The sequence below is a fragment of the Enoplosus armatus genome, chromosome 6 (assembly GCF_043641665.1).
Source record: "Enoplosus armatus isolate fEnoArm2 chromosome 6, fEnoArm2.hap1, whole genome shotgun sequence".
NCBI classification, from domain to species: domain Eukaryota; kingdom Metazoa; phylum Chordata; class Actinopteri; order Centrarchiformes; family Enoplosidae; genus Enoplosus; species Enoplosus armatus.
In genome coordinates this window covers 23,813,921-23,838,109 of record NC_092185.1, presented here as the reverse complement: position 1 = coordinate 23,838,109, position 24,189 = coordinate 23,813,921, and the positions used below count along the sequence as shown (strand labels likewise).

The window sequence follows — 24,189 nt, the reverse complement described above, 5'->3', positions numbered from 1 at the left end:
AAAAAAAGAAGGTACATGTACATATACAGTAAAGTCAAATGACAAGCAACTTATAACAGTTTAATTCAGCAATGAACATACTGCACTTGAGTTTACATATTTACTTTTTTTTTTTTTTTTAAGTATTATTTACAGCAGCTGAAGTTGGTTCAGTAAGCTTTTCGTCAGCAAAATAGCCACGCAATGTCTTTAGCATAAAAATACATCTGTTTTCGTTATACTTTGAAGTCTACCTAAATAGAGCTGTACACAAAATAATTAGAAAACATAGATCTGATTGCTCTCTTTTCACATTGTTAGAATATTGAAAAAAGTTCAGGCACGGTTCACACTTGCACGCGTCACATGATCCTATGTAAAACAGCTCATGCTGTGAGAGGGGAGGGGGGAAAAAAAAAAAAGAGACCAAAATCACATTCCTTGATGAGTCAGACAGACATTCACAGGACGCACACGTGGGCGTTTGAAGTTGTTGGGGCCTAAGACACTCTGAGAAGACACATGCAAAGCACATCCAGGTCACACCCTGCTTCTTCAAACATTGTAGTGTGCTCGAGAAATAGGTAACAGACAAGACAAATATGACAAAGTGCACATGTAAACCTCAGGTACGTTAATTGACGACTTAATATGGCCATGAGGGTTCATTCCTGGAGACTTTTGATGCAAAAAAAACAACAAAAAAACAAAAAACATGCAGTCAATTGCCAATTCTGTGACAAAACCAACGTTTCTTGTCTGAAAAGGCAAATGTCTCGTGTAGCAAGACCGGACGATGAAGGCCACAGAGTGGTCCGAGAGTTTAACAGCAGTTGACAAATCCTGTATATCTGTATTAACAGAAGCAACTAAGATAGTAAATGAACAACCGACGTGACAAACTATGACCCATGAAAGTTACTTAACCGCACACTTAACAGAGGAAAATGATTAAAGTCACGAAATAAATCCTTTCACAAAGAGGGTGAGCTATGGTTAGAGCTACCTGAAAAAGTAGTGTACTAACAAAGACCAATGAACACGAGTCATCACCTACAGTGTATATCCGGGACTCAATATGTCAACCAGCGCTGAAAGAGTTTCAACCCTCAAGCGTAACAAAGAAAGAGAAGCTAAAAAGGTGACAATATTTCTCCTCTCAACTCCGTCCGGCTCATCCTCTACTGAGCTTCGAGTCTGTTAGCTAAGAGGTATTTTGGCAAAAAATAGCTTCAAGACCGTCACAAGTGACTTTCAGACATGAAGGGAAAAAAAAAAAAAAGGAACCTGTAGAAGAAGCTTGATTTGCAAGATCTGCTGATGCAAGAATAATCTGTTTGTAGGCACTGGATGAAGCCATCGTACGACAATCTACATTGTGCTTGGTCATAATTAGGGAACTAGCCACTGCAGCCCGGGGGGACATGCAGGAGTGCATTGTTGTTGAGTGTGCGCCAAGCAGGAAGCGTGAAAGTCATCCAATGGCAACTCTTGGTGGGGCGTGGGTCAGTGTACGCGACCCCGCCGGAAACCCCTTGCAATGTCAACTTCCTCTTTACACCAAGATGTCAGGGCAACGGTCACAAACATCGGTTAAAATGGCTTTGGTCTTGGGGATGGGGTTAGGCGGGCAAGACAAGAGTTAAAGCCTTCACTGAGTCCGCACAGAATCAGCCTTCGACTGCCTCCAGCCGAACATGCAAAACCCGGCTCCAATGCCCCCAGAAGCTGAGCGTAGTTTATGCTGCGCCTAGCAAAAGCTGCTGCCAGATGAAAACCCTAGAAAACCCAGCTTATTATGCACTTTGGAAACAGGTTTATCAAGAACATTTCAATATGCCGCACTAGCGTAAAATTGACAAGAACCACACACAAACTTCAAGGGAGAAAATAATGGGGGAAAAAGAAGAATTGGAGTTATGTTTTCAGGTGACAGGAGAAATATAACTTACACAGCAGCTGGAGTGGTTATTCTTCAATGAAAGACTAACAGAGGAGGAAGCCTGGGCTGACTCAAAACCAGCTGAGGAGGTTTTGCGGCAGAGCATCATCCAATGCATAGCTTTGTTTTGCAGGCAGGCAGACGAGATGGGGTGGGTGCCCTGGAGTTTAAAAGACTGCAGGAGTAGAGCTGGCACCAGAGGGGGACTGAATATTGGCTGGAAATGCACAGAATGAGGGCGCGTGATCCTGCTTCTTTAACTAGTCTGTTAGTCTGAGAGTTATACTTTGCAAGATAAATCCATGCCCCCTGTGTTTTATGAAATGCTAAAGAGTTCGGGGTTAGATCGATCTGAGATATGCAACATTTTGACCGCTCTGGGCTCCAGGCTCGTCCAGTCGCTCTGCGTTCATGGGTTTAATGGTTCCGTTTAATCCCAGAGTGTCGGGGCGAACACGGGGAGGGGGGGTAAGAGATCAGGCACCCCTCATCACCCACACCAGCCAGCGTCTCCTCATGTCGTCGCCACCCCCCCCACCCCCCACCTTGTCCCAGGCTCATTATCTCATGGTGGAAGAAGCTCTGAAGTAGGACAGGAATTTGAAGCAGAGGCTCACCACAAAGTACCAGATGTTTCTGGCCATCTGGGATCGGGCGATGAAGACGCGCCAGATGAGCACCACCAGGATGGTGTTGAAGGTGTAGCGGATGTTCCTCAGCCTGGGAAACAGACACACATTTGAGACAAATCAGAGACTTCAAAAAAAAAAGAAAGAAAAAAGGAGGACTCCAATGTTTGGCTTGCCAGGGTGAAGATCTCAAGCGTGAGAGGAAAAGAACAGTTGATTCTGAACACACACAAAGTCATATCCCAAAGCCAGTCCGCTTTCACACAGATGCTAGATGTGCCATTTTAATTCATGCCCTCTCCTTTTAATTCCTTGAACATTTCTGCTTGCTAAACGATTCACATGGGCTTTGTTAAAGCCAGGAGGATTACTGCCACTGTGTACTATCCACTCGGAGTGATAATCTGAAGAACAGTTTGGTTGAGAGAAGAAAAAAAAAAAACCCAAAAGAGCATCACATTCCTGACACATGGAAAAGGCATCAGTGGTTAATGGGGAGGATGAACAGAAGTACTTGAAAATTAAAAAGGATATTTAAGTGCAAATGCAGAGATTGATAGACTGTGTGGTGACGTAGATTAAATAAGAGCCACCTGCTCCCTACAGAGAGTGGCAGCTGTCGAACAGCCCATCACACACAGCATTTCTTCCTCCGCCTGTATATGTCGGCAGAATTGCAGATCTGATTCCATAGATTCTTACTTGTTGAGGTGTTTGCGTGCGGCAGGCAGGCCTGACAGCTCTTCATTGAGGACGTATTTTTTGGTGCCCATGCAGTAGCTTTCCATGTACTCCGCCCAGTGCAGCTGACGCACATCAAAATTAAACACCTACGGAAACAGAAGCACGAGGAACATCGCCACTAGTCAACAACTTTGAAAACTTTTTTTTTTCTTTTTTTCAGTGACTTAAAAGAAGTGTGGTCTTCTAAATCAAGATTTTGTAATAATCAGTTACATCTCAGATAATAAATGAAGGTAAACAGTTTTTAATATCTGTGAGGATATACTCAGGCACAGCAGTGAGCTAAATGCTAATATTAGCATGCCAATATACACATTGACATTGTAAACATGCCACTCCTTAGCAGGTAACATTTACCGGGTTTACAATATTAGTTTAGCCCGTTGGCATGCTAACATTTGCTAATTAGCACTAATCATGAAGTACAGCTGAGGCTGATGGGTATGGCACTAGTTTGGCAGAGATCTGGTCATAAACCAAACTACTGGACATTTTAAAATGTTGCCCTAATGATGGCGCTAGATGAAAGGTTAAGGGGTCACCTAGAATTTATCTTCTAGGGAATATATGTATCAAATGTCATGGCAAAACTGTGTCCTGCTGGCGGTGCCACAGGAAAAGACAGATGATCACTGAGGTCTGTGGGCTTTATCCTCTGGGGAGCATGAATGTCAGAACGATGCATTCGATGGCTGAGATATTTCCGTCTGGATCAACCGACAGACCAGCACCGCCATCTACAAGGCCATGCCACGATTGTGTCAACAAACACATCCTGTACGCAGCCTGTGAAACAATTGTGTACTGTTGTCTATTTGTGTATCTGCCAACATGTCCACCGATGTAAATGTATCTGGATTAGACCAGATGATAAGGTAATAATGGCCTGCCAATGAATCTGCTCCATCATGAAACCAGAGAAAACAAACCAGAGAAAAACCAGGAAATTGGAATTTTGTGCTTGTTGTGCAGCGTTTCCCTGAGCGACAGAAACACAGCACGCCTTTTTTTTTTTTTTTCCCCACAGCAGACATTTTGACATGCACAGGTGTTAACTAATAACATTAACAATGAGTCAGCCAAGTGTCAGCAGCTGCGTGGCTTGCTTGCTTTTCCTACTGTGACGTGTCAAAAGTTCTTTTGAGTTGGGAAGAATATGGGGGAGCAAACGAGGAGTTTGTTTGATAAAAAAGAAAGAAAGAATTTGAATTGCTTTAATGTTTAATTTGTAGTACCTATCTTATGAGAGATGGTGAGGAACAGGCTCTGAGCTCCGGCTGGCTTTGACCTAATTTAAGCCCCAGCGGCGCCTTCCACTACGAGGGTAGAATAAAACTTGATGATTGTGATTGGATGAGTGGACAGTGAGGTGGAGTTAGTGCAGGCAGCCCCGGAGGCAGCAAATGAAAAACTTAAAAACACTATTTAGACTTACTAGTGTAATATACAGAATGAGTTTGTCATCAGATATGCTTCAGTCAAGAGTACAGAGACAAAGTGTCAGTGTCTCATGTTCCAGGAACAATAGGTCTGATGTCTAAACAGGACATAAAAAAAGTCTTTCAGTCCACCAACATGCCCTTCAGAAACGCAGATTCCTCCAGACAGTTATCCTGAACAATGTCTCTGTTCACTACAGACTGACGTCACCAGTGAAAGAATGACTCAGTCTATTGTAGCCAGCCTACTATCAGACATTAACGCACTGAGTGGTAAATCTGTCTGCCATCTCCACAGTGTGTGAAAAGGTCTGACGTGTGCGGACAGTGAATGATGTGAAGGAGACCAATTGTTTTTTTCCTTCCATATAACAAGATCACAGTCGCCTGTGCCCTCCGTACCTTCTTATCCTCGGGGTTCATCTGAGCCATGAGCATGGCTACGTTGTCGTTGTTCCACACCCAAGAGTGACTGGTGAAATACTCCAGGACCATCATGGCTTTGTGGAGGCGAGTGATTGTCTTCATCATCCTATGATAAATGAACGGTGAAGGCAAGATGGAAGAGGGCGGGAGGGAAGCAGTAAGGTGGTGGACGAAAAGACAGAGGGATGATGCAGGAGTGGGGCAGGCGGGTAGAGAGGTGGTGGGATGAAGAAAAATTGGATAGACAGAGAGGGAGGGAGGGAGGGAGGGCAGGGGATATGGGATATAGGAGAGTGGAGAAGGGTGGTGGACGAGGACCGAGAGGAGGGGTAATGAATGCAGAGCAGGACAGGGTTCCATGGTGTTGGGAGGAGGGGAGGGCAAAGGTTAAAGGAAACTTTAACTACAAAAGATAAACAAAGTTAGAGTAACACAAATGTGCACAAAGGTTTTATACATTTATGCAGGTGATGATTTGAGCTGTACACCGCTATGCGTTTGCACACCCATTGACACTTGAAATCGACTTCTAAAGTCGTGCCTACAAGTTGAATCACTGTCCTGTGAAAACCATACATCTCCAAAACGATTTTTATGCTAAGCTAAGCTAAGCAGCTGCTGGCTGTAGCTTCATATTTACCATACAGATATGAGAGTGGCTTTGATCTCCCCGCTGGAAAGTGAATATGTGTATTTTCTTTAATCTATCTGAAAAAAAAAATGTAACTCACCAAAATGGGAGATGCATGGTTTTCATTGGACTGCAACAATATGCAATTTCAGTTGCATGAGATTTTAAAAAACAGCTCTATTTTTTTTTTTTTTTTCTTCAAAGAATCAATGGTAATGTAGACCAAGATTGTTTTGCAGATTAACAATTAGCCCAAATAGTCAAGATGGTTGTCCAAACTTTGACATGGCACTGTAAGTAGTCAGGTCTGTCATTCCTGCCCTGAGGACAGTGACCGATTCAAATCAGCTGAGGACTAACTGGATTTAATCTGTGTGCAGACCAGGAGGACAGACAATACACTGTCAAATGGACCCAGGAACCAAATTTAGGTCAGACGGATTCAATATTTCACCCAAAATACTTGGAACTCTTACAAAAATGAAGATCTGCTTTGTGGTCAAAGCAGTCGCAGGAACGCAATAATATTGTCCTCCTGTTAACACAAGTGAATCCAGTTAATATGCTTCTTTCCTGCGTTAGTTCAGACTTAGGGGATCATAATTTAAGCAGCGGTACCCATTTCTCGTGAGGAGTAAAAGAGGGTCTGAGTCTTCGAACTGCACATTTTGTTATTCTGGGAATTTTAAAAGTTAAATAGTTCTCAAAGTAAACATTTAATAGAATTTGAATTGCATGGTTGCAACCATTTAAATGTGTTTTGATAAAAATAATAATAAAAAAAAAGGCCTTAGTCCAATGATAGGCCTGTCATATTCTGGATGATTAAACATTTACACTAATCGAGGCAGACTCGGATGACTCAGATTCCTCCTGTGAAAGTGAAGGATTCAGGAGGAAGTGACGAGCATGCATGGTTGATCAGCACATAGAGGCAGAGATAGCCAATTACTTACAGCTGGTGACATACCCAACTAGGATCAAATCACACCCCCAGCAAGCCAAATTCATTTCAGACAGCCAAACACTGAAACTCTGCCAGTAAAAAAAAAGTACTGGCACTGCGTGACATCTAATGCCTGAAATACCTGTGGCTTGTAGTCGAGAGAGAAACACACAAATGTGGATATCAAATCAGTTAACATGCATCGCGTGTTGTATTCAGTGGGACATGACCTGTCTCCGACTGGACACAACTTTTCTTAAATGGCCGAGTCATCCCGTGGTTTCCATGATTGGGTGAGAAGTGTGGGGGTGGGGGTGGGGAGTGGGGGGGGGTGACAATAATGGATGTCATGTTCACAAAAAAAAAAAAAGTCTTCTTTGAATAAAAGAATAAAAACGAGTGCGACGTCGCAATAGCTGCGACCACGTACACTCATGCATTCTCTCACACAAACACTTGACCTCCATGGCAAATCTCTACAAAGTCTGGTCATGTTACGTGAATCTGTTTTGAAGTTAAGCGCTTTTTTGCGATAGGCCACTCCCATTGCCACACCCTCCTTTTTGCCAATGGCATGAACACAAAACACACGCTTGATCTCCATGCCAAATTTCAACCTCCTTGGGCGAAAACTGTGGCCGCCAATGGGTGGGGAACTTTCTTGTGGTCCTACTGACCGACCAACGAACAGACGGAGCGAGCCATAGAGCTGCTGGTCGAATCTATAAAAAAAAAAAAAAACCCAAACACATAGGTGAACATAGAGCCAAGGTGAAAACACGCTCTGACAGAAGCCAAATGGTGTTATCATGACACTAACAAAGTCCAGCTGATGCCATGAGGTCAAGTAAAGTCACGGCAAACGTTTCGTTCCTTCTGCCCCGCGCCCGTCCTTGTTCCCACACAACCAGTCAAAAAAAAACACTAAACCAACCAAAACAACAAACACAGCTGGGGAGGGTGGGTTTGTGGGAAAGGTGGGAGCTGACTGACAGTGGGGGGGTGGGGGGGGTGCAGGGGTGGCAACCTTACCGGGGCTTGCGGCCTGTCAGCCTGAGATAGCCGTCATAGAGCAGGGCTGGCAGCGTGTGGCTGACAGTGGTCCAGTACTGATTAGTAAAGGGGTTGGAGCGCAGATTGACATTGGGCCTTCTGAAGGCCTGCTCTAAGGGATTGGTCTTGAAGGTCATGTTTATACAGTACTCTGTAGGAGAGAGATACACATATGACAGGACAAGGAGGACACAGAGAGCACGAGATGAAGAAGAATGTGCGTTTCCAGCTCCTACTAATAAGCAAGATGAGGGGGCCCCTGTGTAATGGCTTGACCGCTGCTTGCCTGTCACTCGCACATGTGACATCTGAAGGGCTGCAGATCTTTAAGTATCTGGATTAAAAAAAAAAAAAAAAAAAAGGCGACATATCCAGCTCACTTAGCTCACTGTTGTGACAATTCAACCACTAGCAGAGGTTTTTCCCGAAAGGGCAAACACCTGGGGGTTGGGTTCCCAAAGGCATCTTCAGACTGAAGTCCACCTTAGTCCATTTATCAGCTGGACTGAGGTGACCTTAGTGCTGACATTTTGGGATCCCAACTGAGAATACCAACAGTGCAAGTAGCAAGATGTGAAGAGTGCAGAACCCATCCGTAATCCCCTGTGTGTGCGCAGGAGGGCAGCTGGGTTATACATTCTTCAACTCCCCACAAAACTGCACACAAGCATCATGTAACACATTAGCATCGCAGCTACGACATTAGGCTACTACACTACAAGAAAAATGACAGGACTAAAGCAGCAGAGATGTGTGTGTGTGTGTGTGGGGGGGGGGGGTTGGCGTTAAAAAACAACAGCAGCAGAGGTGCGGCATGTCCGAGTCGGCGATGATGAGGTTACCTGGGCTCTCGTCCAATCAGCCTGAGGTACAGATCATAGAGGAAGGCCGGAGCCTTGTGGCTCACGGCGATCCAGTACTGATTGATTAGGTGATTGGATGTGAGATTAACATTGGGCCGACGGAAGGCCTGCTCAAGGGGGTTCCTCTTGAATGTGGATATTACATGGTACTCTAAGAAACAGAAGGTTGTTCAACACAAGTCATCAATCAGCAGTTAAAACACAGGTTTTTGTTTTTCATGCCTGACTGAAAGCTTTGGTCCTGCTGGCAAAATAAGTCTTTCAAAACTTGCCACAACTTTTCAAAAAAAGGAAAAAAGTTGAAAATGAAACGACCTCATCTGACTAGCTGATTAGCTTACTGCAGCTAACTCAAATGGGTAGTATATTTCCCTCGAGTGTTCAAATGTATCATCACAAGCAATACTATCATTGTGTACCTCACAAAAGATTAAGAAAATAAGCAACTTACAATATGATGCACATCCAATAACGTCTATCGAGTTAAATCAAAACTTTCTGGCAAACCAATTTCACCAGTGTATCTACTGGTGTATATACTTCCTCAGCAGACCGAGTTAGCCCAGTTGTCACTGAATTGCAGATGTTCCAGTTTCCATTTTTCTGACGTTTTGTTAACTACTGTTGCAACGGCCAAGAATGAAACCTCTGCTCTTCAAGCCAATGTGAAATCTTTAAAAACAGGACTCCACCAATGTGTACTCACATTACCCTTACAATGGACGCTTTAAAAAAAAAAAGAAGAAGGTCCCAAATCGATGCAGCAGAGATATATTGTCTTTTTAATTTCATACATCTTTGTCAAAACCCAGCGTTGAGGCAATTCATCAGATTTCACGCGGCTCCCTCTGGAGCCACAAAAGGCTTTATACAACTTCTTACACATACACATCAGCCTGTTTACAGGTCTCGGAGTACTACTGTGCAAGTTCCCCTTTAAAGTGATACCAAACAAATGGAAACTAAAACATCTACAAATACACGAAAACTGTGCTTTAACTTTAAATCTCAAACAGCACTTTAGTGATGGGCTATTGTATTGGATAGCATTATATTGTAAGGCGTTCCAGTTACTCTGTCCACGCCCTGAAGCTAACAGTGGTTTGAATAAAATGATGTTAAGCCTACCTGTGACTCAACCATTTAATTCCCTCAGTTATTGCTCCACCCGTTCTTCCAAATCTAAGTGTTGTGTTCGCAAAATCATTGCACTTACAGAGAGTTTTACTCCAAACCATGAAGTTGAAAACAAACCACTAAGTCTACATTACTACATTTTTTACTTTAGGAGTGAATTGAAATCATGTACTATACGTAGTATCACTAAAAAGGAGTGCGATTGTTAAATGCCTGTGGAAAATGTCCATAATCACCTCCGAACAATGTGTGGCTACAAACAGGATCCATAAGGAACAGGCGAACAAAGGCTCTTAGCTTGGGGTGTGGCAGGCAGCGGATCAGATTACAATCAGGGTATGTTATTAGAGGCAGCGTGTACAGAGGCTGTGTTTAAGTAAGATAAAAAGAGGTCTCATACCGACTTCCCCCCAGTGAAACGGGTTGATCCCGCCGGTTGTGCAGTTGTAAACCAGGATGTTTCTAGGGTTAATAAGGAGGGAAGATCTCAGAGCAAACCCAATGAATTTTACTTAAAAAAGTACGAGCAACACTGACAAGAAAATGTCTGTGAGAAAGTGTTTGTGTCTCTCAAACCTGTTGCGCGTCTGCGATCCAGAGTACCAAGCTGCAGCCAGCGTGGCGTTGATGACCACGTCCACAGGCACCAGGTCAGCCACGGCGTCATTAGACGCTCTCATGGTGCGCAGGATCCCCTTACCAGCCTAGTGACGGCAACAGAAAAGACATCTAAAATGCATACTTTCCTAGTCTTCAGATTAACATATCCAAATATTGTTTGTTCATATTGTTGATTTACAACACAGCACAGCGACAGATGACGCGTGTAAGAAGTGTAAGGACGGTGATTAGCGAGGTTAACGACAGTAAAATGTGTGATAAGAAGCTGTGGACAGCTGTTGTTAGCCTGCTAGCCTCTGCAGTTTATGTTCAGCTTCATTTGTACATGACAATCTTTCCTGATGCAGCTACGCCTCATAAACGGACGACTACAAGGTAAGAGACATTGGTGAAAGAAATGACACACTACGGAGAGAAACAGACAGGCTTTTCATTATTGTATACAGGCCACCTAAACAGATTCTCTCTTAGCACTTACGGCAATGAATATTCCACTCGGTCCGTTGAAGTTATCAATCCAACCCTGAGAGAGCAGTCAGAGGGAAGCAGCATGAAATTAGGAGTGAAACGATTAGCTGATTAACTGAACACACTCAAATCAAACATTTTCTGGTTATAGTTTCTTAAATGCTTACTTCTCTCCACTTCATATTACAATAGATTGTACATACTGGCGTTTTCACTGCTGGTCAGAAAATAAAATAAGCAATTTCAATATACTTTAGCCTGTGGTAACTTGTGACGGTATTTGTTATTATAGACTAAATGATTAATCAGTACAAGGGATCATGCTGTTATTAGAGGCAACCCTAGTCTGAAAACTGAAACGCCCCCTTTCCGATATTCAGACAGGAGCCGTCTGTCACCCAATTTCTAAGACTTTCCTAAACCAGAAATGCAGCGGTCCTTCTGCTTTCCACAGTGACTGACCAGGAAGCCAAAAAAAAAAAAAAAGGTGTGCGGAGCTTCTTTACTCCACATTCCACACATTCCTACCCCCCACCACCACAGCCGTCGCCGCTCAACTGCTCCGAACGCCTCGGTGCTGGCAGCAACAGAGGCTGAGTGCTTTCAGAGAAGAGACAGAAGGGGTGCGATTGAAATCTGGATTGTGTCCTGATGACGGGCCAGGACAGATCTGTCAGATCTGATGACCACTTGTATGCTAGCTGTTCAGGCAAAAGTTTTTTTTAAAATGTTTATTGGTTTCTTGAAACAATGACTTCCTCCACTTTACAATCTCCCTGCTCACCATGACGACCGGCTTCTTACCTTTCGCTCAACAGGTAGCAGCTCTATATGCAACTTGGCTTTTTCAACATGACCTTGTTCTGAGAAAGTATATTTCTACCTTTAATACCTTCAAAATGCATTAAAAGTTCCCCTCCTCCAGCAGACTGGCACAGATTTTGAAAACAGGACAAACCCAGAAAACAGGACAGCTGGTTGCTGTCATTTGTATTTCTGCAGTATGCTTTGGCTTTTCTTGGTACATTTTAAAAACAGCATCCAAAATGAATCTGAGCAATTCTCTCCCTAAAAAAAAAATCATGAAAAAGCAATGTAACCCTAATAGCCTGGATCACTCACTGGGAAGGGCTCTTTCCAGCTGGCCCCTACTATGGATGGCCTGACGATGGCTACGTTGAGGTCCCCGGCCTCCTGCTGCACCATATACTCAGCTAGGGCCTTAGTGAAGGTGTAGGTGTTGGGACGCTCCCCGATCAGCTTGGGAGTCAGAGCGGACACCAGATCGTCATCCATCCAGCTGGACCAGACAAGACAACAAACAACGAGACGAGATTAGTGTTACATTTGCCATATTTACTTAACCACCTTCAGCACCAACACGGTGCAATGCAGATGTGTCTCCGACTCTGTGAAATGAATGCAAACAGTGTCTACAGTCACGCTAGCAGCTCTGTGAGGCCCTACTGAGCTAAATGCTAACATGCTCACAATGACAATGCTAACATGCTGATGTTAAGCAGGTATAATGTTTACCAAGTTCACATGTGCTTATCAGCTGAGGCTGATGGGAATGTCATTAGTTCTCCACTTAGTTGGACATAAATCAAAGTTTTAGATGGAATTAATAATAATAATAATAATAATAATAATAATAATAATAGTGACCTGATGGCCTGCATGGCAGGGGATCACCAAAGTTATTACAGTTCATCCTGAGGGGCGACGCGAATGTCTCTACCAAATTTCATGACCATCCATGCAATAGAGGCATTTCACTCACAACCACAAAAACTCCATGGTGGCGCTCAACAGGATTCATCCTCTGGGGGCCAAAAACGTCAGTTCATTTCAAGGCAATCCATTCAGTTATTGTTAAGATATTTCGTTCTGGACCAAAGTGGTGGTCCGACAGGCCGTCCATCTCATGAGCTCAGTTTTCCTTACGACATTTAAGTCTGCAGCTGGTCAGATACACACCAGCTAGCAAACGGTAAGATACCGTGAAAGAGTGACTTGCAAACTACCTACTTAAAAACATTCTACACTCCAAGCAAAGAAAGGCATAAGGAACATCACACTTTAGTTTCACTCGGGACCAAGCAACTCGTGCATTCAGCTAGGTCTGGATCTCCCTCCAAAAAAAAGGTCAAGTTTGCTTAAATTCTCTCTGCACACATCCAAGTTCCCTCAAAAGCTTGATGCTATACTATGCATACAATCCCTCAGAATCATCCCACTAATCTCTACTCACTGCGGGCCTCTAATGCTTTACTAATCTAGCTCAGCCGCTGAGACTGGCAGCCTCTACAACATTAGTGCTACTATGCAGCCATTTACTCTGCAGGCCATGGCTAAGCTGAGCTGGCATGTCAGCGCATCACTGACATTAATCTTGATAATACCTTCCTACTTGCCTTTTATGCGTCGAGCAATCTGAAGAAATTAAGAGTCCTTTTAAAAACCTTAACCATAATCCCATGCCACTGTATATTAGTGACCAAAAAAAAGACCATCTCCACATCTGTATACGTACACAAGGCCGTCCAAAATCAACCACCACTACAACAGTTTGTTGACTGTGCAGTAAGTGTTTGTAGGAAACAGCCCAGATCAACTTACTCCAGAGAATCGATGAGTCTGCGGTAGTCTACGGGGGGAGTGTAAACTATTTCCTCAATGAGCTCTCGGTCGCAGTTGGCGTAGGCTGTGGAGATATGAATGAAGATCTCCAGGTGCTTCATCCTGTGGGCCAATGCCAGCATCTTCTGGGTGGCCAGGACATTCAGCTGCATTGCATCTCTGAGTGGGGGAGAAAAGCAATAGACGGTAAACTCTGACATGGTCATTTTTCATTTGCAGTGGGGGACTAAAGACATGAGTGAAGTCCAAACATGTGAAATGAGATGGATGCCAATCTCATGTCTCGAGCCGGGACGTGGTTAGCCTAGCTTAGCATTGAGACTGGAAACAGGGGGAAACAGCTAGCCTGGCTCTGTCCCAAGTGAAAAAACTCTACCTCTAAAGTTTCCTAATTACACTGTGGAACTATTTAATGGCGACACAACACCCGGGGCAGCGACTGCGAGCAGCATCCACAAGTCTTCTTGTCATAGTGAGGTTGCCAGATTTGCTACCATCATGCCTGTACGGACAAATGCTATGGCCGGAGATGCTGCACAGGGGCACTAGGGGAACACAGAAATAGTTCTAGCATGCAACTCCCCCTACAACCACAAATTGTCAGTTTTATATTTTGGTTCGTGTACAAACAAGCTAGGCACAACAATGTTAATTAGTGAGCATCAGAGGTGTCGGTAGGCATATTTGTCTTCTTTCCACCTGCTTTTAGTCTTTATGCTAAGCTAGGCGAATCACATCCTGACCCCAGCTCCACACTAAATGCACAGATATGCGATATTGATTTTGTCATTTCGATGTCGAAAGGAATGCAAATATAAAAACCTACAAAATGTATTCCTTAAAGAAACGTGTATCTTACCACACGAACACAAAATGACAAAAAGGTGTGGCATCAAATCTAACTGCCCCAATGACTATGCCTTTCAAATTGAATGCATTTTCTTTACTCCAAACACAATCTCTTAGAGGTTGTAAGTAGAGTTCAATGGGCAGTACTTTGTCAAAGCAGTGTCTTTGGTTCAGCAGAAAATAATAATGTGGGCCAATTTCCTGCAGAAAAGGTGATTTGTTGAGGGAGTCAACTATCCCTGTGTACTGCAAACAACAGTGGGCACAATCTGTCAACACCACCATGCTTTCACTGTCAAGTCCGGCAAAACACCCATAATATTACACAGTCTCCTAAACACAACGGACCATGACCTACTACCAATTGTACAAAAAACAGGAAGAAACACATGGTTAACTTGTACAAGTGCCATGAGAGAGAAATGGGCATGAAAAGAATGAGCTGTGCATATTCTCTGAAGAAATTCATCAACAAAAACAACTCACTTGAGTGGCTCGTTAAAGCGGATGGTGGCAGCACAGTGGAAAACAACGTTGATGTTCTCAGCCAGGAGGCTCTGATCCTCTTTACTCAGATCCAGCTCTGGCTGTGTGAGGTCACTGTTCACTGCTATGATCTTCTCTGCGAAGCCTGGCTGCTCCTCTTGCAGTCTCTCAAACAACTGAATGGTGAAATGAAGTCAAAGTGATGCCTGAGTTACAGTAAACGCAGTGAAGTACAGTTAGAAATTGCGAAGCACAAAATCATGGCACTGTCATTCAGTGTGCAGCTGAATATCTTTTCAAAGTAAAGCTGGCAGTGTCAGTGGAGCATGGCTGATGGCAGAAGGCCCTGCTTTTCATCCACGCCTTCTGCAGCAGATCCCAGCCCTATATTCCTCCCTCCCGATACCTCCCCTTATCTAGAAAGTGATGATGCAACCATAGCCAGCCTACAGTCTCTTTAAAAGAAGCAGCCTGCTGCACCAGCTGAGCGGAAGTCTTGACACTAACAGCTATGTTGTAACTAGTTCGTTTTTTTTGTACACAAGTGGTATCTTCATGCTATGTTACAACCAGCTTGTGTGGTGAAACCTGTTTTTACAAAGTTATAGCTCTACTCCCACACACATAGCTGGTGCAACAGTCCCCCCCTCCCCCCTCTCCAAACACCCATCAGATGGCGGCGTCCCATCTCTAAGCCCCACTTCTCACCTTGCAGTTGATCATGTCAGCGATGCGGGCCTGAGGGCTCTGACCAGCTTTTGACCGGACCATCACGTAGACAACTTTGACCCCAGGGCAGGACCTCAGCAGCTTCTCCAGCAGCACCTTAAATAATAAACGAGGAAGGAGGCGCAAAATCGTCTCTTTGGACTGCTTACTGATGCTGCACACCATTTTTAATTGTAACCTCCTCCTTTTGTCCCTTGCAGAGGCGGAGAGACGTCAACTAACGTGATACATGACAAACAATGGCTGCTGTGTTTGGTAGAAGAGGGCAGTAAAAAAGGACATTTATCATTCGTTGAACAAGGAAAAAAAAAGAAAAGAAAAGAAGTAGTAGTGCATCTGAGAAATTATATTATTAGTTCAGAGCATAACACCCACAATAAGTGTCAAACGGTGGTGACTTCACTATATGGCCCGAAAAGGTAATCTATGCATCTCTGTATATACTTCCTGTGTGTAATATGGACTGAAACTACACTGAGTTAGTTAGCAGAAACATGTGAACTCTAATAAATTACAGCAGCAAGAGGTTCAGGTTGTCAGGTTCACTTGCTGGCGTCACTCGCTCATGTTGGAGTGAAAAGAATCCACTTGAAGGATTTCCCAAACAGCCCCCCCCCCCCCCCTCGTCTCGCTCTGTGGCTCACATTGTTGGGTCCAGTCATGCCCCACATGGCTACTTGCCCGCTGAACTACAACTGTACCTTGCCCATGAAGCCTGTTGCTCCGGTGATCAGCACATTTTTCCCTGCATAGTATTCCGGGATGTTCATCATGATGCCTGCGGTCCTGTTCAGTGAGCTCCTCAGCACCACTCCACCTGCCCAGACAGGATGGAGATGATCATCATTATCATCATTTAAAAAAAATAAAAAAAAAGACAAAATGCAAAAGGGAGGATTAGGATTATGAGACCAACTTCATGCTTGGACTTGCGCCCAAGAGGCGTTTGCCTTGTGGAGACTGAAGATGGAAACATAAAACCACATAAAGACGCACTGTAAAAATGAAGTCAAGAGTGGAGCTCAACGGGAAGTTAAGCTTTTAAGGAATTTCTCGAGGTTGTCAGACCTGCCTTTTGTGAAACAAGGCCCCCACACTGACATTCATCAGGAACGCACGTCACAGGCAAAGTGACAAATGTTCAAGTCATTCTTTATTTAAAAAAAAAAAAAAGAACAAAATGTTTGGTTATTCTGAAATTCACAAATTAATTTTTAAAAAAATGGCAGATTTCTTCTTCTCAGAGATATCAGGATTTAGAAATATTTGAAATCAGATTCTAACAGTTGGTAACAGTTTGTTTACATTTCTGTGCTACTGTCAATCAAATCTGATCAAAACCACGTCCACACAGTCCTGATGAAGCAGATTAATTGAGGATCCTTAGAAAAACAAAACACCCATAGGTATCATTTGTTTTTCGTTTTTTTTACTTTGGATTGTTGCTTATTAAGTCTTGATCGAAATACTTAAAGCTCCTGAAATCAAAGTGCATCTCGTTGCGGTGTGTTGACTCTATGCACTACTGTGTGCGACCTTATCAGCCACATTATGTTGGCTTTTAAGTGGAATGACACTGCAGAGCTGATAACAGGCCATGCACGAGATAACTCAGGCGATTTTCTTCTTTATCAGTTATTGTGTGACTGAAAACGCATTACGACACGTATCCAAACGATGTGAAACCAGCTGCAGAAAACTGAAACATGTTTAGGGCTGCAACAATTATTTTCATTATCGATTAATCTGCCGATTATTGTCTCAATTAATCGTTTAGTCTATAAAATGTAAAAACAACAGTCCAAAACACCAAAGACTCTTCATTTACTGTCAAAAACGACAAAGAAAAGCAGCAAATCCTCACACTGAAGCTGGAACCCGCAAACGTTTGACATTTTTGCTTGAAATTTGACTGACTAGCGATTTATCGCTTAAATCAAGTTACTTGGCAACTCGATTGATTATTCGATCGATTAATCATGGCCGCTCTAAACATGCTACAATCATATAAATCATGAATGTCAACCACATCATCATATAAACTCTATGGAGCTCATTCTGGCTTGTAAGAACAAACTGCAGTAATGAGAAGCGATACAAACTACCACAACACAGCCAATGAAGCGAAATGTCAAATGTGTCTGTTCATCGTCCTGTTACGACATGCAAAACAGTGGTTTTCATAGATTTGAAACAGAACAGGAAAACCGAACTTCTGCGAGCAGGTGCAGATAAAGCATGAACAGCAGGACAGTGTCTGCCGCGGCCACTGCAGCAACACTCAGGCCTGAAATTATTCTTTGGGATCATAAATCATTTGCTTCTGTTCGGGCAACTCATTTCTCTGCGCGACAGGCAGACCGCTCTTGTGCGATAGAAAAAACCTCTGTGCAATCCAAATACTTAAGTCAATCTGAAAGGGTTTACAATTACAGTCATCTGGGATTATCTAGGTTGCACTGTGAATAGGATTGTTAAAAAAAAAAAAAAAAGGTAGATAAAGCTAAAACCATGTGTGGTTTTCATTTGGACAATAATCCAAACACAAACCGCCTCAGACTTTGCAGCGCTAACAAACGCTACATGGTGGACCTGCTTGAGCTGCGGCAGCATCACCGAAAACGTAAAAAAAGAAAAAACATACATTCTGAGGGAATTTTGTGCTACTTCTTTATCCATTTTATTTTTGTATTATTTTATTTGCCTCCTGAAATGTTTTAATCCTTGCTCAATCATGTAAAGCGCTTTGGAACTTTGTTTTGAAAAGAGCTGCATAAATAAATGTATTATTAGCTTTACTACTACCACTACTACTCCTCCTCCTCGCTAGCTCAGTGGACGCTGGCTCAGGCCCTGGCAAATGCTGCAGATGTACCATTTGCTGCATCACATCCTGTGCCAGGCGGCCAGCTCCGGCTGTGGCTCCGGCCAAGCTGCACACTGACTGAGGGCAGCTTGTGATTGTGGACAGTACTCACACAAGAGAAGGGAAAATAATAATTATTTTTAAAAAAATGAAAGAAAATTGGATTCATGGGTTGATCACAGGGTTAGGGTGCTTAGATCATATCTTTATTCATTCAAATAACGATCAAAATAAAACGTGGATATTACCATGAAATTAAAATGTGTTTAATCCAATATAACATAATCATAATTGTTTATTTAAGAAACTTATACTCAAACACTGGAAATACACCCTCCTAAATTAATACTCTGGAAAAAAGGAAATATATTATTAGAAAATGGGGGAAAAAAGACAACAGCTATTGAAAAGAACAAATGAAGTAAGTCTGAAATCACATGGGGAGAGGTATCACAAGCAAGGACATTAAAAAAAACCCAGATACCCAGAGTTGAGGTATAGGAATCGGTATCGTGAGAGGAACAGTCATATCAGTGCATTCCTAATTTAGATCCGACATCTGGCAGCACTTGCAGCCTTGAATCTATGTTGATATGTGTGCATTAGTTCTGCACATCTGGCAGTCGCTCCTCAGTCGCAAAACGTGCTCAAACTCAGCCAAGTCAACGCGACGAAGGAGCAGCAATTTTCAAGTCACTGCCACAAATTCCGATCGGAGGTCCGTTTTTGTCCTACCACCACCACCAGGCTTCACGCTATGGATGGTGCGGTTCTGCGGCGTTAAGTATGATGACCAAAAAAAACGTAACAATTTTTGTTAACCAACCTAATCTTTAGTTTGTTTCGTAGTCTCTCGCATGCCTTCTGGCAAACACTCGCCCAGATGTTGTGCGAGGGTCACTCGGCGACACTGGGACAGCAGCGTGGAACAACGCTGGCCCCAGCTTGCAGTCTGCACTGCGTTACGTCATCATTCTTCCACTACAAACAAGACTCAGCAACTCCTGCTTTTATTCACCGGGGCTGGCCGATATATTATTGAAAGCTTTGTGAGAGATTCAGAATTGGGTGCAGGCATTGCTGTCAATACCGTGGTGATTAATGCTTTTCATGGGCATTTATTTGGCCATTTATCCACTTTTACTGGGCTGTGCTGTGCTGTGCTGAAAAAGAGCTCTATTTGTGCACACGTGTGCTGCGGGCTGGAAGGGTTTCACGCTTGGTATAGTAGTTTGCTGGTAAATTACAAACTGCTGCTAAGACACCAACAACACACAAAAAAAAAAATCATGCAAAACAAAACTGTCTGTAAAAGTAGTTTTATAAAATTGTGTTGGGGGGGGGGGGGGGGGGGGGGGTCTGTGGTCCTGGAGTACCACTAAAACTTCCAAGGTTTATCTAAAATGATTCCTGTGTTCTTGTTTCATGCCTACAGCGCAGGTTGAGTGTAATTAGGGCCACAACTTGTGCAAACACCCAATCTGCACGAGCATCATGCCATCCAAAGAAAGCGTGTGAAGTCAAGGCGTGTGCTGTCCTGCACGGCCCGACCCGACATCAACACCCCGCCAGTACGAAAGCGTGACAACAGTTTTAAGCAGGTTGTGCCGACGATATCTCAGACAGAAGGACGCTTGCACAAATTGGACTACTCGGGTGTATTTCAACAGCCACTTGCTTAGTTGTGGGAATAAGCACTGGGCTCGCGTGTGCATCATTTCACAATGATAATGGGAGCAATGAGTACACACCTGTACTGTAAAGCCTGTCTAGGGTGTGTATGCAGTTGGATCTATTTGTGTGACTGCAATCTTTGTATTATTGTTTGTCTTATGGGCTTATTTTGTGTCTATGTATGAGAGGTTCACCCAACAAAATGGGCAAAAATTATTTACGACGGAAGGTTTTCAAATGCCCAAAAACTGGTCTAGTGTGATAACAAGGCTGCAGATCCGGACCCCGACACATACAGCTGGAGGGGCGACAACATCTTTGGCTGGGATCAAGAGTTACCGCAAGCCGCTGAGGTAATGCTGCATTCACTGGCAGGGCTGCTACTGAGGCTGGCGTTTCCTCCTGCTGCATTGTCTACAAATCGAGTGTGTGTGTCCATATTTGAGAGAAGAGAAGAAAAAAAAAATTGCTGCAATTGCATGCACGTCAGAGCGAGCAATGCAGAACTGGGACAAAAAGACAACAGGTAAGAGCAGCACTCCCTCTGCAGCATTCCCTAAACAGAGAACCTGGCGCTCTCCTGCATGGATGTCCCTCAACGCTGCATCAGCCAAGCCTGAACAACTGAAATCTTTCCCTGTGTGTGTGTGTGTGTGTGTGTGTGTGCTGACAAACCACAACAGACCTGCTGCGGCCTCTGATCGAGTGTCTGCGAAAGAGCTGCTGCAGTTTACGGCCAGACAGGCAGCAAGTTGATCCCCGCTGCCACATCTTCACTCTGAATAATTGATTGGACGCACTAGAACGCTCAAACTGGGCACCTGTGGCTGAGGTTAAAAACAGTTGGAACTTTCCAGAGTTTGTCACAAAAGACGGCCGCTTAAATCTCCATGTCAGACACAAACACGCATGACCAAGTTGCCTTCTTTTCTACTTGGGGTCACACCTTGTCAGCAGCCGCCCAACAGCTACAGCAGCAGATGAAATGCGTCCGACACTTGGACGGAGGAACATGTGTCTCCGTGACAACCTGCTTACCCCCGGAGAGAAAATGCCCAGCTTCCTGCGCCGCCTTTAAACACAGGTCAAAAAAATAAAAAATAAAAAATATAAAATAAAAATCACCCACAAGTTCGTCAAGACACGAGGAACGTCATGAGAGCACAGACTGGAGATCTGGATGTGGGTTTGTGAAGCTTTCACATACTCACTTGTAAATCAGGAACAGGACCCTGCCTCCAAAAAGGTCTATTTGAAGCCCTCGATAATACGCCTGTTAAATAAACGCCAAACACGCTTTACCACCAGCTTAGTGTCTTAAACCTGATGAGGGCACCATCTCCCCATCTCACCCCAAACTGCCAGCACAGTACTGCACCTTAACCGTGATGTGTGTGTGTGTGTGTGTGTGTGTGTGTGTGTTAGGCTACAAGAAACAACACACCAGAGCAGGCAAAAAACACAAACTGAAATGAAACCAGACTATATCCAAACAGCCAAACAAAAAAACACGAAGGCAACGGATCCCGTGATTCTCCCCACACACACACACACACGCACACACAAACACACACACACACACAATTACCAGTAACCACTCACCGTCCATTTGCACAGTGGGCGACGCTTAACGCCAACCACCGACTGGTTGGCTTTGACAGCCTTTAATGTGATTACTGCAAAGCCCGGGAGTAAATTAAAAGTGAGGCCGCTCGGCTAAAACCTCGCCTTCGATTAAAAGTGCCTCCTCTGCTGCTGGAGCAGCCGACCTTCCTCGTTTAAGCGCTCAAACAGAACACACTGCCAGTGGTGGGGGGGGGGGGGGGGGGGGGAGAAAGAGAGAACCATTGAGAATTAAGATTTGCGCTGAACGTAAGAGCACCGCGGTGGCCGGGGGAGTGGGGAGGGCAGTGGCGACTGACTGGCATCTTTGTGGTAGAGAGGGCGGGGACGCGAGGGTTCGGTAAAAGCCCACAAAGTCTAACTTGGTGCCTGTATCTGCGTATATCTTCGACCGACGCTACAGTTGTTCAGCCACCCCTCCCTCCTCTTGGCGCATCTCTTCCTGCACGCTGTCACACGTTGAGCAGCCTGTCATACCACCAGCTCGCGCTCTGAAAACCGCCGACGAGCGCCGCGGCTGGTGGACCGTAATGTGAAGGGTGTACGTACCCGAAATGTCGTCGTCTTCGCCGGCTCTCGAACTTGGGAGTCTGCTGGGCGGCGGCGGAGGAGGAGGAGGAGGAGGAGGAGGAGGAAGCAGCAGCAGCGTGTACCGCTACAAGGGACAGAGAGTGAAGAGCGCAGCAGGAAGCCAGCCAGCAGCCTGGGCGGATAAATGAACCGCCGTGACGTCAGCGGGACAGCGGTCTCCGGCACAGATAGGGTGAAAAAGCGAGGTCTCACTCCTCCGACCTTTCACTTCGTCTTAATAATAATAATAACAAAAAAATGCTTCAGGGGAACTAAAACGCACCTCCTGAGGGTCCGCAGGCTTTGCTCGGGGGCAAGTCTGGGTGGGCATGAAGCTCTCCCCCATTGAATCGGGTGACAAATACTGCGCAGTGAACATGGCAACATTAGGGGTAAAAGTCAGGTGTGAGTCTAAAGCATCCCATCCCTTAAGCTAAGGCTATGAAACTTCTGAAAGAAGAAAAACACACGTATTCCCCTTACAAATGAACATTTTAATTCATAAATAGTTTATAAAACACACCCTTGCACAAATCAGCACACTCAATGGTGTTGCTACTACAGCCTTGCTGGTCTGCAATGACCACCAGCAGCTTGTCGATGTTAGCAAACTTTAGCTAGATAGGCTATTGCTACTTGACATCATTCAGCCAGTTTGCAGACTTTATGACTCTTCTCTCTGCTTGTGCTACAATTGCACTAGATTTTAGCATTTACCATCCCTTGATGATCATCAGGTCAGCAAAGGCCACATGGCCTCACTCTGAAATTAGATTAAGACTTTGTGGCAGAATTCATCCTCTGCGCTTGACCTGTTGCAACTACTAAGCAATGGACAGTCACATCTGCGCTGAATTTGTGATATCAGTGTCTTAGTCAGGGGCAATCATAGCCAGATTCATCTGTCAGGTGGCCCCAGGGCAAACATTTGCTGTTGAGTCCCTGCAACAACAACAACAACAACAAAAAAGAAAGAATTAGCAAATAAAGCCAAACCCACCTTAGTTGATTGGTGCAATGAACCTGGGACAACTGAGGCCCCAGTGCACTTGTCCGCTATGCACGCTTGGTAATCCAGCCTTGAGGCCATGCAGTGTGTGTCTCCATGCAGGGGGGAAGCCAGCACATCCAGAGGAAAGCCACCTAAAAACGATTCTACACAATAAGACCCCTAAAATCAGGACCATTTAACTTCAGCCTTGTGAAACTTGTTGGATAAATTGTACAAATTCACATTTGGACATTTTGGATGACTGCTGAAAAACATTCAGTTCCTGATTGCAACGATAACCTTACAAGAACTCCAATTTTAAAGGTCTGGCTGGTGTCTTCACTGCGGACAAGGTGGATGAGGCTCCTGGGTACTGTGGTCCTACCGGAACTCAACAGAAATAGCATGATTTGTTGGGAACAGAGGTTCAACAGGTTTAACATTGAATAACTATAGCCTAAAGTTCATTCCACAGGTGTCCATATGCCACTGCAGAGAAGGGTGTGAGCAGTTTTAACAGAAGTGCAGGATCTTTGGCTTTTCCCACAGGAAATGTTGTTTAAGATATTTTGCATGGCAAGCAATGGGTTTCAAATGCAAATACAAACCTATCTATTCAACATACACACGTTTCTGACAAGAAACAAGACTCATAAAAGACTACAAAAACATATTCAGTCTCTCTGTGGCAAACACTGAAAATGAATCTTATATATATCTTATTATTCAAGTCAAAGACTTTTTTGTTGCCTGCAGTTGTACTATTTATGTATGTGTGTGTGAGAGAGAGAGAGAGAGTGAGAGAGAGAGAGAGACATCATGTGGCTATCAGCCTCATCCTGAATATTTCCTTCTTGCCTCGTCTCCAGGAATTTCTGCT

The 24,189-nt window shown here is 44.2% G+C and overlaps 1 protein-coding gene across 1 annotated transcript; it reads right to left on the bottom strand.

The window, feature by feature from the left end:
- Nucleotides 1-2,481: 2,481 nt before the first annotated feature.
- On the bottom strand, nt 2,482-22,338 carry far1 (fatty acyl CoA reductase 1). Its single transcript, XM_070907675.1, has 13 exons — nt 22,298-22,338; nt 16,287-16,402; nt 15,565-15,681; nt 14,857-15,032; nt 13,501-13,680; nt 12,001-12,178; nt 10,889-10,933; nt 10,366-10,493; nt 10,190-10,251; nt 8,632-8,803; nt 5,136-5,265; nt 3,253-3,380; nt 2,482-2,641 (listed from the first exon to the last, which is right to left on the bottom strand). The coding sequence occupies exons 2-13, from the start codon at nt 16,356-16,358 to the stop codon at nt 2,482-2,484; spliced, it is 1,548 nt and encodes a 515-aa protein (XP_070763776.1). The 5' UTR covers nt 16,359-16,402; nt 22,298-22,338.
- Nucleotides 22,339-24,189: the final 1,851 nt, after the last annotated feature.

Coding starts and splice junctions, on each gene's coding strand:
- far1 (XM_070907675.1), bottom strand. CDS start 16,358: ATGATGAACATCCCGGAATACTATGCAGGGAAAAATGTGCTGATCACC. Junction 15,682..16,286: donor CAACAGGCTTCATGGGCAAG/GTACAGTTGTAG, acceptor TTATTATTTAAG/GTGCTGCTGGAGAAGCTGCT. Junction 8,804..10,189: donor GTTTCACTGGGGGGAAGTCG/GTATGAGACCTC, acceptor TCTGTTTCTTAG/AGTACCATGTAATATCCACA.